Here is a 13,969-nt window from a genome sequence, read left to right on the forward strand (position 1 = left end):
CTGAAGGCAGAAATGGGGTCTGGTTCATCTTTGTATCTCCCCCAGCATCTAGCATAGTTCTTAGCACGTAATAGATGCACAACAAAGCCTGAGGACCAAAGGGACATTAATCCAACATGCTGGGGCAACCAAAGACCATGTGGGGTCCTGCCCAGTGTTCTGTGCCATGAGGCTCCCTCAGGGCCAGCCAAGGGAATAAAGTCACTTGGCCTTCATTTAAGTAATACTCAGTTGAACTTGTCCTTTAGGCTAAGCCTGGTTTGGTCACTGACAGACTTAGCCATATCGTATTTTAACCCATTTCATTCCATTCAATCACTCTGTGCTGGGTCTCCTGGAGGCCAGGCTGGGCACTAGCACCTCCTTCTGCAGCACGTGGCCTGCAGATCAGGACCCTCCACTGTTTCCCGGGAGCCTATCAGAGATGCAGGCTCTCCAACCTGGCGGCAGATCTGCTGTATCAGAATCTGAGTTTTAGCAAGATCCCAGCTGATTCATGTAGATATTACAGCTTGAGAAGCCCTGCGCTAAAAGATGGTAGACCTAGGATCTGCCTTCACGGAGCCTAAGGCAGGCACGGTGCCAACGAACAGCCGAGCTCGATGTTGGCTGTTATGAGAGAGGAAACTGAGCTTTATATCAAGGGAGCCTCACCCAGGGGATCAGAGCAGGCATTATAAGCCATCTTAAAGGTTTTGCTGTTTCGTCCGGAGAGCAACAGGAAGCCCAGGGAAAGGCGTTTACAGCAAGGGTGGGAGTGAGTGAATTGCCCCGTGTCCCCTCTTGAAGGTAGTAGTAACCTTTGTAATTCATGATCAAAACAAAACTTCCTTCTGTCTTCAGCCACACACAAGTGTCTGAAGTGCAGCCACCCCAATTCCAGGCTGGTCTAGGCTCAGCCTTGGCCCGTCCAGGAGTCCCCTTCTGTTGGTCTGCCCTCATTCTGAACCCCTTCGCCTTCCGTACGTGCTGGGAGCCACAGCACAGGGATCCAGAAACATGCCCCTGTGTCTGCGCTTCCGGATGCACATCAGAGATACGCAGCACTGAATCGGGGTTAAGATGAGTCACGGCTCAGCTCTCTGCACCCTCTGGCAGCTAAGTAGAGGCCATATGGAACTGTGGTAAGACTGCAGTCAGAGAGACCTGGGTTTGAGTCCTACCTCAGCCACTTGCTCGCTGTGTGACCTTGGGCAAATGTGTTAACATCTCTGAATTTCTGTTTTCTCAACTGTGACTCTCTGCCACATAAGTGTATCGTGAGGACCAGGTACAAAGTGAGTGCTTCCTTTATGCAACTGATAACTTAGTGAACACCTGCTGGGTGCCACTCTGTACACAGTCTTGGTGGGCTCCATCCCTGGGCTCCTGCCATCATGGAGCTTAGCAGCCCCGTTGGAAAAAGTGTCGTTAGTTGAACAATCACACAAATGAATATTAAATAACACATGTAGTATGTGCTTTGAAGTGGGGGAAAAAAAAGAGCTAGGAGAGAATAAAACGGGACCAGCCTGGGAAGTCAGGGGAGGCATCTCGACAAGATGGCAGTGTGTCCGGCATCTCTCTCCCCGGCATGACTATGCATCTCTCTTTCAGGTACCTGGAAGGAAACCACTTAACAGCCGTGCCCAGGGAGCTGTCCACTCTCCGACACCTGACACTCATGTAAGGAGCCCAGCCTCAGTGTGACATGTAGTTTTCTCTCCTGGGGGAGCTCAGGAAACTGATGCGGAGGGTGGGGAGGGTGGGGAGGGCGGCGGGGCGGGCTTTGCGGCACTCCTGCACTTTTCTTCCTGGATGGAGTAGCAAGAGGCAGCCGGGAAGAACGGACCAGCCGGATGTGCCAGGTCTTACCCAGTGAGAACTTCGTGCAGAAGTACCCAGATCCTGGCATCGTTGGCCACCTGCACCACCTTCCTCCTTGGCTTAGAGCCTCTGAGCTTCCAGGCTCCCAGTTAAATTCTTGAGACCCCTCAGTCTTCAGTTTCTTGCAAGCTGCAGCTGCCCATGTGTTTGCTAAAAGCACTAATGAGCATTTCTTCTTCCTCCTCCTTTAGTTACTCAAAAGTGTTCTAAGGAGATGGTTCAAACTGAGGTTCCTTCAGGTGGGAGCTGCTACTGGCTCCAAGTCTGCCCAAACCCACGGAAACTCCTGAATGAGTAGAAATGCTGGGCCTAGGGGCAGGGGGTGTAGGAAGCGAGGCGTCCCCTGAGCTTCATCCCTCAACAGCCTCACCATCTTGCCAGTAGATCACCCCGGATCCTTGAGCAAGTGGTAGTTTAAAGATGCCCTGTCTGCTTAGGGGGCAGGGAGCCCTGGAGCAATGGCCCTCAGCTTCAGCTGATTATAGAAATCATCTCAGCTGGGTTTTATTTTAAATACTGATGCTCAGGCCCATCCTAGACCTATTAAATCAGAATATCTGGGCATGAAACCCAGGCTTTGGAGGACATAGAGCTCCTCAGGTGATGCTAGTGTACAGCTAGTGTTGAGAGCCACTGCTCTGGGAGAAACTGGAGGTTGCCGTTGGCAGAGGACCACTCTCCCACCAGCCTCATTCTCCCTAGGAGAGAATCTGAGAAGATGGAATAAATGAATGCTAGACGAGAGGGAAGGTGGAGGGACTGGGAGAGGAAGAATTGATCAGGGAGAAAAAGCACTAGAACAAGGAGGAATTGTTACCTTATGTGTTATGTTTTGCTGGTAGAATAAAATGTATGGATAGACATCATTGATTGAATAGCTGAATAAGTGGATGAATGAATGAAACACAAGTATTTGAATGATTGAATAAATCTTCAACTAAAAAATGAACATTTGGACTAATGAGTGGGTCAGTGAATAGATGGGTGAGTGGATGGATGGATGAATAGGCAGATGGACAGAGGACAGGTGGGTGGACAGATGGTTAGATGGACCAACATATGGGTGGATGGGTGGACAGATGGACAAATACATGGATGAATGGGCAGATGAGTGGATGGATGGATGGGCGGATGAATGGATGGGTAGGCAGATTGATGGATGGATAGCAGGCATGCATGCATGTGTGAAAGTTGGGGATGACCTCCTTTGGATGCAACTAACGGTACAGAGTGACCCTTCTGCTTACTTTTCCTAGTGACCTGAGCAACAACAGCATTGGCGTGCTGACCAACTACACCTTCAGCAACATGTCTCACCTCTCCACCCTGTGAGTACAGTGTGGTGTTGTGTTTAATATGAGCCTGAGTAGGGAGGGTGTAACCCAGTGGTAGAGTATGTGTTTAGCATGCGCAAGGTCCTGGCTTCAATCCCCAGTACCTCCATGATAAATAAATAAATAAAAACCCAATTACCTTCCCCCAAAAAAAACAAACAAACAAAAAACCCATGGGCCTGGCACTAAGTGGCCTGTGGCCATCCTTCCCTTGTCCCCTCAGGCTTACATTCTCTGCCGTAGTGATCCTCAGGGCTGTGGCTGACCCAGCACAGGGCAGGCCTTAGTCATCAGAAGGAAAATAAAGTAGGTCAGAACGTCACTGTCTGGGTGGTTAGAGAGAAGTCGGCACCTAGTAATTACTGCTGAAGAAGTTCCTCTGTGGAAAACCTCCTGTGATTTGTGAACTTTCTTTCCCAGTGGAGGGTTTCCCTACACAGTTTTATTTTGCTCGGACCCATTTATTTCCCATTAGCTCTGCAGGCTGTAAGCACTCACCATTGGACAATAGACGGAGGTGATGGCAAAGCTGGTTAGGGAGCCAGCCTGCTAGGAGACCTAGGAGCAAACTGGGAAATGAAGCCAGTGAGCTTCCTGGAGCTGTGGGGGATGTTTCTCTCCTTTTGGTCGGTAGGCTGATTTTTGTCAGTGTATTAACACTGGGGAGGTAGAGGAACCGTTTGCTTTGGCTGGTCCACGGTGTGGACAACGGATGCATCAGCACTGAGAACAGGAAGGGCCAACAGAGCCTGTGTGTCCTCTTCTGCAGGATCCTGAGCTACAACCAGCTGCGCTGCATCCCCGTCCACTCCTTCTACGGGCTGCGGTCCCTCCGCGTGCTGTGAGTACCCCTTGTGCACGGGGAACAGCGGGCGGGGCTGAGCACTCCTGGTCCCCGCTCTCCTTGGCTCACAGCGCACTCTGCCCCCACCCGAACCTCCCCACCCAGCTCTCTGAATTTGCTCAATCTGGCAGAGACCGCGAATGCTTAAGAGCCAGCCGTTCCCGGTTCCAGCCCACCACCTCCTGTGGAACCTGAAGCACGTCCCTAACCCCTCTGAGTTTCTTCCTCTTTATGTGCAAAATGGGATCCCTAGCACCACCTCCCTGTGGGGGTTAGGATGCGCAGTTACACAGCTCCGGTATACTGACGATCGTTGTTTCACAGTTGGTCCCCCTGGCTTCAGAGGGGCGATGTAAACGCTGTGAACCTCTGCAGGGAGACCAAGCTCGTGGATCAGCGAGCACAAGCTGGAAGCCCAGGGCCAGCGCACAGACAGCACTCCGTTAGCAACTGAGTTGACCCAGAGAGGATCTTGAGAGTTTTAATAAGTGGCCAGCATTTAAATATCAGGAGGTTTCTCATATAAGCCCTCATTTCTACACTGTCTTGGAAAATGGAGAGAACTGGCTGTCCCAGGGTTTCCCTCTGCCTTCCTGCAGGGCTGGGCAGTCCCACCCCTTTGAACAGGGATCTGCAGTCTGCAGCCTTCATGCCAGCTCCCTTACAACTTGTCACCTTAAGACACCTACATGGCCCTGGCCTGCACATGGGTAGCGGATGGCCAACTGAGGCAGATGAGCTCTGAGCAAAGACCAGATGGCCACGGAGTCCCCTGCTTTCCAGGCACGGCTCTGCCCTCCCCGGCTGTGTGTCTTCCCATCCGTGAAATCACCCATGATAACGATGGTGATCGCCTCACAGGGTCGTATGAGGATTAAATGAGATACTGTATGTAAAGCACTTAGCGTGGCTCTGCCTCATGGGCAGACACTGTGTAAATATTCATTTGTTACGACTCTTCTCACGTCAGCACTTGCAAGCGCAGGAGTGGCGCCCTACTGCCGCCCTTAACCCTAGGCCCAACTGCCACCTGATTTTCGTGCCTTCTCATCGTGCACCTATTTTGTTGACAAGGGAGAACCTTTTGAATGATACTCCCATGAGGACAGGGATGCCAGATCCTCTGCCCCCAAACCTATCACCTTCTTACCCTTCTGGCCCATTATTACTAGAAGAGTGATAACCATATTTTATGGAGCTTTTCATGGTCATTACCTCATTCAACTTTCTGCAACAGTGCTCTGAGGTTGAGGGGACTATGCCCATTTTAAAGATGGGAAAACTGAGGCCGAGACTGGTCAAGTAACTGGCCCAAGATTCAGCAGTCAGGAGGTTGCAGACCCCGGGATCCTTCCCAGGACCCAGTGACAGTGGGCAAACAGCACCCAACGAGCGGGTCCATTCCAGAGCCTCCAGGCTGATGTGATTTATTGAGGCCCATGAAACACCAGTGTCAGCGACAACTCCTGCCACATGTCATCTGTGCTGTTATTAAAAATCAATTCTCTGGGGGCAAAGAAGTGCCTGCACCGACAGCGTGCAATCTGTTATTGCCACTTATTTATCATCCACCTTCTCTGGGGAGCCTGAGGATGGAGACATCAGCAGAACCATTTCCCTGCTTCAAATTGAGCACAGCGGGCTCGTCTCATTGGCTGGGGCTGGACCCACTCCCCCCTCCACCTCCCACCATCCCCCCACCTCAATCCCAACGTGTTGTCTCCTGTCCCAGTCTTCCGGTTCTGGGCACAGGTTTGCTGCCAGAGGGTGGGACCTGCCATTTTAATGGAATCTGTGTGTATATGTTCATAATTGGAGCAGTTCTGGTTGGGGCAGTTCCACATGTGAGAGGGAGAAAGGGAGAGAATGTCTGCCTGTCCATCTGTCTGTTTGCCAGAGCAGTGGGGCGCCCCTCACCCCCTCTCCGGGGACTCCTCCTCCCTCAGCATCTTGCTGGTCCTGCTGCGGATCCACGGCTGTCATCAGCTCGCCAGCAGTCCGCACGCAAACCCCTTGCACGTGCTTCTTGAGTTCAGCACGAGTAGGCTTTTCGCATCATCATTTTAGAATCATGGGATCTCGCAGATAAAAAGGGAATCTTAAAGGCCCTCATTCCAACCATCTACCTCAGTGGGGAGCAACCATTTTCTGCATAAGGGCCAATGCAGGAAAAATTTTAGTGTTTATGACCTACATTTCTTTTATGGTATTTGTATCCTTTCTCCTGGTAATTGCACATCTAGGAATTTTTACTACAGGCTAATCCAAAAAAAAAAAAAAAGAGAGAGAGAGAAGAGTTCTCTGTATTAAGATCTTGGTTGCACTGTTATTTTTAACCTAAATTTTAAATATTACCCAGCAGTGCCACAGTGGGGAAGCGTTCAAGGAAAGCACGAGGCAACCGGTTGATGAAGTGCAATTATTAAAAGAGGCAAAGAGGAAAACTAGATAGCAGTGTGGGAACCTGTTTACCACTTAGCGTGATGTGGGGAAATAACACTGATCGGTATACATGTTACAGCTGTACCTTGTGAACATGGATGACGATGGAGAAGGACTGTAAGGGGACATGGGCAAATGAGAAGACCCACTGATAGCAAACTGTTAATATAGTCGTTTCTGTAATAAGTGAAAACAAAGTTGAAGATGAATGAAGCCAGTAACATGTATAGTTTGGGGGGTTGAGAAACAAAATAGGATTTAAAATTTTTTTTTATTGATGTATAGGTTGATTTACAGTGTTTCCGATGTATAGCAAAGTGATTCAGCTTTATATATATACGTGTGTGTATACATACATACACACACACACATACACACTTATATATATACACATACTTTTTCAGATTCTTTTCCATTATAGGTTATTACAAGATAGTGAATGTAGTTCCCTGTGCTGTACAATAGGTCCTTGTGTTTATTTTATATATAGTAGTATGTATCTGTTAATCCCAAACTGCAAATTTATCCCTTCCCCTCCTTTCCCCCTTTAGTAACCATAGGTTTCTTCTGAGAGTCTATTTCTGCTTTGTATCCCTTGTATCATTCTTTTAGATTCCACACAAAAGTGACGTCATAGTTGTCTTTCTCTGCCTGACTTAATTTCACTTAGTCTGATCATCTCTAGGTCCATCCATGTTGCTGCAAATGGCATTATTTCATTCTTTCAGAATATGATTTTTGAAATCGGAAATTGCAGCATCTGTAACTGCATTTGGACATTTGTATATTCTTTTGCCAATTCTGAAGAGTTTCATTAATTTGATTAAAATGTCAGAGACCCAGGGATGCTGGCAGTTTGGGGTGAGGGAGGAGAATAAGCCTCAAGGTTCAGCCATAGACAAGGGCCAACAAGTCTTCCAGAAAGCAAGAAAAAAGACATTTAAGAGAGAGAGTGTGTGTGCGCGCACGTGTGTGTGTGTGTGTGTGTGTGTATTGGCAGGTGGATATGAATACATTTCAGAGACAAGGAGCTCTGAGCACAAAACATTGTGTGAAAATAAGCTTTCCCTACTTTAGTCCTAATCTAAAAATAGCAGCAAGAGCACATTCTCATGGACATTCTAGTCCTTCTCCAGGGATCTGTGTGTTCCCTGATCTTTGCCCCACACTGAGCCACATGCCTTATATGCGTGTGGTCCCAACTGTCACCCTGCAGCCCCAGCCACAGGAGGGCCACCTGGAATCAGTTAGCACTGGGAGGGCTGATTCAGTGTGCACATGACAGAGCCAACAGGATTATCATTCATCATCCTCTGTATTTTCAGCTCCTAGTCCCTGAAATATGCTGTGTATGCACATGGGGCTGTTCTTCACTGTTCACCCAGTGCCTGGATTCTCTCTAAGATTTCTCTGCCTAGGGCTCAATTTGCCCTTTGCCTGATGATCTTCAGAGACCGAGAGCGCGTTCCCTCCCTTCCCAGACAACCTCGTTCCATTTTTGACTGAGGGGGCTTCAAGATGGCAAAACAGAAGGATGCAGAACTGACCCTCTCCCATAAATACATCAAAATAATGTTTGACCAGCTGTTGAACATTAGACAGTTCTGGTGAGCCAGAAGGTGACTCCTTGTGACCTTCAAATCATGGCCCTTGTTTGACCCTTTGGTGCCTCCAAAAAAAAAAAAAGTTTAATTTTGAATTTTATAAATGAGGAGTGAGTCTTAGAAATTATTCTGTCCACACCACTCATGTCTAAGACAAGGAGATAGATTCAGAAAGGTTGAATGACTTCCTCAAGATCATTCACTTATGCATCCTTTCCCAGATGCCTACTGTGAGTTAAATGCTGCGCTAAACACTAGGGGCGGAAAGAGGGAATGAAGCACAGTTCCTGCTCCAGAGAGGTCATGGTCTGGAAAAGGAAACAGACAAGGAAGTCGGCAACCACAATACAGGGGCATATCTGTGGAAGAGCCACAGAAATACAAGTCAGGACGTAACCCAGAGTTGGCCATCAAAAAGACTTCCTGAAAGATAGATATCGCGTTTATTCAGCCGTGACCATGCACTGCACACTGGGCTGAATGCTTTAGTGACATCATCATATTCACTCTTCCCATCAACTCTAGGAAGAATATCCCACTATTATCCCCATTTCCTAGATGAGGAAGCAGAAGCTTGGCAAGATTGAGTAGCTTTCCCAAGGTGACACCACCAGCACAGAATAAAGTTGAGATTTGAAGCCGAGACTTGCTCTCAGAACCACTGCTCTTAACTCCTGCTCCCAAAGCTTAGCCTGAGATGCCAGGGGAAATTACCTAAATAGGGATAGGAGTGAAGAACATTCCAGGGGCGCAGGGTACAGCTCAGCAGGACAGCTCATGCCTAGCATGCGTACGGTCCTGGGTTCAGTCCCCAGAGCCTCCGTTATAAATAAATAAGCCTAATACCTCCCAAATAAATAAATAAGAAACCACTACTTAAAATTTTTTTAAGTAAAAAAACCCCAAATCCCCAAATAGACAGAAGACCTAGATAAGCAATTCTCCAGTGAAGGCATACAAATGGCCAATAGGCACATGAAAAAATGTTCGATATCACTAATTATCAGAGAAACGCAGATCAAAACTGCAATGAGGTATCACCTCACAACGGTCAGAATGGCCATCATTACAAAGTCTACAAAGGTTACATGCTGGAGAGGCTGTGGAGAAAAGGGAACCTCCTACACTGCTGGTAGGAATGCAGTTCGGTGCAGCCATTATGGAAAACAGTATGGAGATTCCTCAAAAAACTAAAAATAGACTTACCATATGATCCAGCAATCCCACTCCTGGGCATATATCCAGAGGGAATTATAATTTGAAAAGACACATGCACCCCAGTGTTCATAGCAGCGCTATTTACAATAGCCAAGACATGGAAACAGCCTAAATGTCCATCGACAGATGAGTAGATAAAGTTGTGGTATGTATATATATGTATGTGTATATATACACGTATATACACATACACAATGGAATACTACTTATCCATAAAAAGGAATGAAGTAATACCATTTGCAGCAACATAGATGGACCTGGAGATCATTATTCTAAATGAAGTAAGCCAGAAAGAGAAAAATACCATATGATATCACTTACATGTGGAATCTTAAAAAAAGGACACAAATGAACGTTTTTACAAAACAGAAACAGACTCACAAACATGGAAAACAAACTTATGGGGAAGGGGGTGGGGAAGGATGAACTGGGAGTTCAAGATTTGTAGATAATAAGTACTATATATAGGTAAACAGCAAGTTTCTGCCGTATAGCACAGGGAACTATATTCAGTATCTTGTAACCTGTTATGAAAAAGAATATGAGAAGTAATCTAGGTGTGTATACGTATGACTGAAACATTATGCTGTACACCAGAAGTTGACACAACGTTGTGAACTGACTATACTTCAGTTTTTAAAAATGGAGGGAAAAGAGGCAGAGGAAATATAAATTCCCCAACAGAGGCCCAGAAGTCAGGAAGGGCATGTGCCCTGGGAATACATCAGAAACTCCATGTGCGGCAGTCCTGGAATCCCAACACGGGACTCACTGCTACCTTTGAAATGATACCTCTGCATAAGGTTTCTACTCTAGGTGAGTCATGCCTTGAGAGGAATGGCCCGAAATACGTCCAAGAACATGGAGGGGAAGGAGTCGTGACCGTGCTTGCAACAACCCTCGCTAACATCGTGTGTGGGCCCTGCATGGAGTCCTGCTCCAGCTGAACCACTTGCATTGTATCTTTAAATCCTTACAACCAGCTTAGCAAGCAGTATATGAGATCCCTTCCTGACTAACGGGGAAGTGAATCAGTTCAAACCACCTCAGGCAGAAAAAGAGAATTTATTGATGCAGGTAACCGAAAAATTCAGTAGAACATTAGGTTCTAGGGCTGGATGCAGGAACTCCAGTGGTACTGTCAGAAATAAGTCTCTACCCCTCAAGATGAACCTACCAGAGAAAGCCCCAGAAGTGCCCCTCACTGGCCCGCTTAGGCCACGTACTCAGCCTCAGCCCCATCGCTGTGACTCCGGTTGGGCCGACCTGGGCCATAGCTCTGCCCATGAGGCCAAACCGCTTGGACTGAGAAGTGAGGAGGGGGTGAGTCCCCAGTGGAAGACGGAGGAACCACTACAGAAAAGAGGAGAGTGATGTTGATCAACGCACACCCCCAAACAAGTATCTACCACAAGGAGATACTAAGAGTTCCTCCATTTTAGAGATGAGAAGACTGAGGCACAGAAAGAATCAGTCCGTTGTCTCAGGTCGCACAGACAGGGATTATCAGAACAGGGATTTGAACACAGGCCATCTGGCTCCAGACGTTAACCCCCAGGTCACCCGGGAGTGGCCTGGCTTGCTCAGAAGAGAATTCACCCACCCCCACCCCACATTTAGGACAAGGACATTCCTGCCATCTGTCATGCACACTGTGAGCACCTGGGGATAGACAACCCAGCGTGGACAGGGGGTGATCTTGCCCTCCGGTTGCTCTAATAATGCCCTCAGCTACATCCTGAAATTCCCTGGTCTGCTTTGACACCTCCAAAGAGTCAGGGGGGAGAAAGGCTTCCCAGGTGCTTAAAGATGAGTCATGCTGAGTTCAGAGTTGCCTGCCAGGCCCAGGCCGCAGTGAGGTGTACGGGAGAAGGCGAGGTTAGAGGGGGCAGTGCCTAGTGCTTCCTGCGGGGGCACAGTTGTCCCGCTTCCCTGGCATCCGTTAGGAGGGTGGTTGGACGTTCAGGAGTCCTTTGGGGGCCAGCCCAGGAGCAAGAAGCTGCAGTGCGGGCAGGTTTCTTTAGCATCGTCCCAGTAAATTACAGCCCCATTACTCTGCAGCGGAGAGAGATCTCAGCGGCTCAGCTCATCATAAATGGGAGTGTGACATGCAGGAGTCACGGCACCAAAGCTGCCTCTGGGTCATTTGGTGTTTTTATATTAGGGCTTTGTGCCTCTCCAGGGGCCCGAGCTGCATTGGGAAATGATTAACAGTGGGGCTGGGTGCGTTTGCCAAACAGCAAGCAGCCGTGGAGTCATCCAAGCTAATAGCAGGCGGGAGCCGGTGTGATTTATAAATAACCACATGAATGAGAGACTACATGGTACTGATGAAGGAGCTAAGAAGTGCTTCCAGCCCCTTACCCAGGATGGTGAGGAGCTACCAGGAACACTCTTCAGAGGACTGGTTACCCTCATCCTATTTCCTGGCTGCTGAAGTGTTGCGGATAGCTTTCACCCTGCCCCTCAAGGAGACCAGGGATCTGGGCAGAGGGGGAAGGGGAGGCGCTTATGGTAATGAGGCAGACACTTAAGTGTGGTCCAGAGGACCAGGAACCGCAGCATCACCTGGGAGCGTGTTAGCCATGCAGCATCTCAGGCCTACTGAATCCGAATCTCTGGGAATGGGGCTCAGAAATCTGCATACGTATTAGCGCCAAAGCTCAGCCAGCTTGAGCAGCCCTGTTCGTTATTAAGTGTAGTTAAGCTCATGTCTCTATGTCAGCTGAAGACCCAGGGCAGGCCAGCCTCAGCTAAAAGGAAAACAGAAGAGCAGATTCATAAGTTATCATCCTGTTCACACTTCCATGGTCAACGTTCATCACCTCTTTGTTTTAACTAGGGCTCCCTTCGCAGCCCAGGGGACGGTGCCCAGAGGCACTAAGGAAACCGTTGAGTTTCTGCCACTGTCACCCACCTTGCGTTTCACGGGCCAGATCCAAAGTGAGTCATCAGTTTGGGGATCCTTTGGTGGGCCGTGCATGATTCATCCGTCCACGGAGGGAACAACCCATGAATTGTGGATTTGCTCATGTTACTTGAGCAGTAGAGCCGTGTTCCTTCAATTTTTTTCACAGACCTGTTCTCCAGGCATTTATTGAAAGTTCAGTACGTGCCACCACTCTGCAGGTGACAGTAGCTCCCAGCTACTCCCCCGCAGAGTGAAGAGAGGTGTGATTAATGCCAGGCAGGTTGCTGGCCCCTCAGACGTACTGTCGGAAAATGCACACAAGCTAGAGACCCACACAGATGTGTAGCTGATGCCAGCTCTGCCCCTCAAGATGAGAGCCCGGCTCCAGGGAATCTCCCTCTGTCACCTGAACTGGGATTGATAGCATTTCTCCACCCCCTTAAAATCTCTCCAGGTGGATATGGAGAGAACCAGTTTCTTGATCTGTACCAGACATTCTTCAAGACCCTTTTGTGAATATTAATAATGGGTAACCATTTAGTGCTCAGAGAATGCCAGGCTCCACATGGACTGATGTACCCACAACCAGCTGCTGTGGCAAATCCTTTTACTTCCATTCCCATTTTACAATAGGAAACCAAGGCCCAGAGAGGGTAAGTAACTCAGCCCGCAGTCACACAGCTGGTAAGCGACAGAGTCGGGGTCTGAATGCACGCAGCACAGCACAGCTCTGGAACTTACGGTCTCAAACACAGTTCTTCACATTACCTCTGAAAACACAATGCCTCCGTTAGGTAGCCAGCTGTCTCTGTTTCAGGTGCAAAAATGGAGGCCCAAGAAGGAAAGTGACTTACGCAGTGTTCCCCGGCTGAAAGGGGCTGGTTGCTGATTCCATCCCAAATCCATCTAATTCAAAAGCCCATCTTTGTCTTTCCCAAACCCTCTACACCCGACATCTCTGCTGCTGAGCTGGGCATGGAAACATCCGTGCCCCTGACGTGAAGGGGACGCCCCCTCCGGCTGCTGGTGGCAGGGCTCGGAGTGCACGGAGGGGTGACTGGGCCAGCCTGGGACACCAAGAGAGGGTAGTGAGTTCAGAGCTGTTACCTTCTGATCTGTGCTTCTGCTTCAGAACCCTCCACGGCAACGACATCTCGAGCGTCCCTGAAGGCTCCTTCAATGACCTGACCTCTCTCTCCCATCTGTGAGTAGCCCTGTTTCTCCCCAGCGTGCATCTGCTCAAAACAGAAAACCGTTACAATGCCAGGGAGAACACTGTCACTGCTCCCATCTCAGGACAGTTCTCTCCATATGCACAGGGTGTGTTTTATTTACAAAAACATGTGCACATTGTACACATTTTGTATTCTCTGCTTCAGATGCCTTCAGAGGCATCCTCAATTGTGTAAACAGTGTAAATATCTAGTAAGAATGAACATAAAACTCCTACTATGTGCCAAACACTTTAGATGAATTATCTCACTTATTTCTTACAGCAAGAAGGCATTGGTACCCCTTATTAGACATGATGAAGCTGAAGTTAAGAAAGGCTGAAGAATTGGTCCAGGGGTGGCACAACTAGTTGGTGGCAGAGACCTGGTTCAAAGCCAGGTTTGCCTGATGCCAGAGCACATACTCTTCCTGCACGTGGCATCAGGTAGTCCCTTCCCATTTACACATGGGAGACTGAGGCCCACAAAACTACACCTCCGCCAGGGAAAATGTTTCTCTTTGCATACCTCCTCTGTGT

The 13,969-nt window shown here is 48.5% G+C and overlaps 1 protein-coding gene and 1 long non-coding RNA gene across 2 annotated transcripts in view; one reads left to right on the forward strand and one right to left on the reverse strand.

Moving 5' to 3' along the window:
- The window catches only part of SLIT3 (slit guidance ligand 3), a 583,256-nt gene that overhangs the window by 524,935 nt on the left and 44,352 nt on the right, over positions 1–13,969 (forward strand). Inside the window, exons 21-24 of the mRNA XM_032465125.1 lie at positions 1,597–1,665; positions 3,123–3,194; positions 3,970–4,041; positions 13,352–13,423. Of these exons, the coding sequence (XP_032321016.1) occupies positions 1,597–1,665; positions 3,123–3,194; positions 3,970–4,041; positions 13,352–13,423 (285 nt within the window). The remainder of the gene's footprint in view (positions 1–1,596; positions 1,666–3,122; positions 3,195–3,969; positions 4,042–13,351; positions 13,424–13,969) is intronic.
- LOC116658994 overlaps positions 1–13,969 on the reverse strand; it is a 64,164-nt gene that overhangs the window by 10,427 nt on the left and 39,768 nt on the right. Inside the window, exon 3 of the long non-coding RNA XR_004314252.1 lies at positions 13,327–13,454. This is a non-coding gene — a long non-coding RNA (uncharacterized LOC116658994). The remainder of the gene's footprint in view (positions 1–13,326; positions 13,455–13,969) is intronic.

Source organism: Camelus ferus, chromosome 22 (assembly GCF_009834535.1).
Source record: "Camelus ferus isolate YT-003-E chromosome 22, BCGSAC_Cfer_1.0, whole genome shotgun sequence".
In the NCBI taxonomy this organism is placed as follows: Eukaryota; Metazoa; Chordata; class Mammalia; order Artiodactyla; family Camelidae; genus Camelus; species Camelus ferus.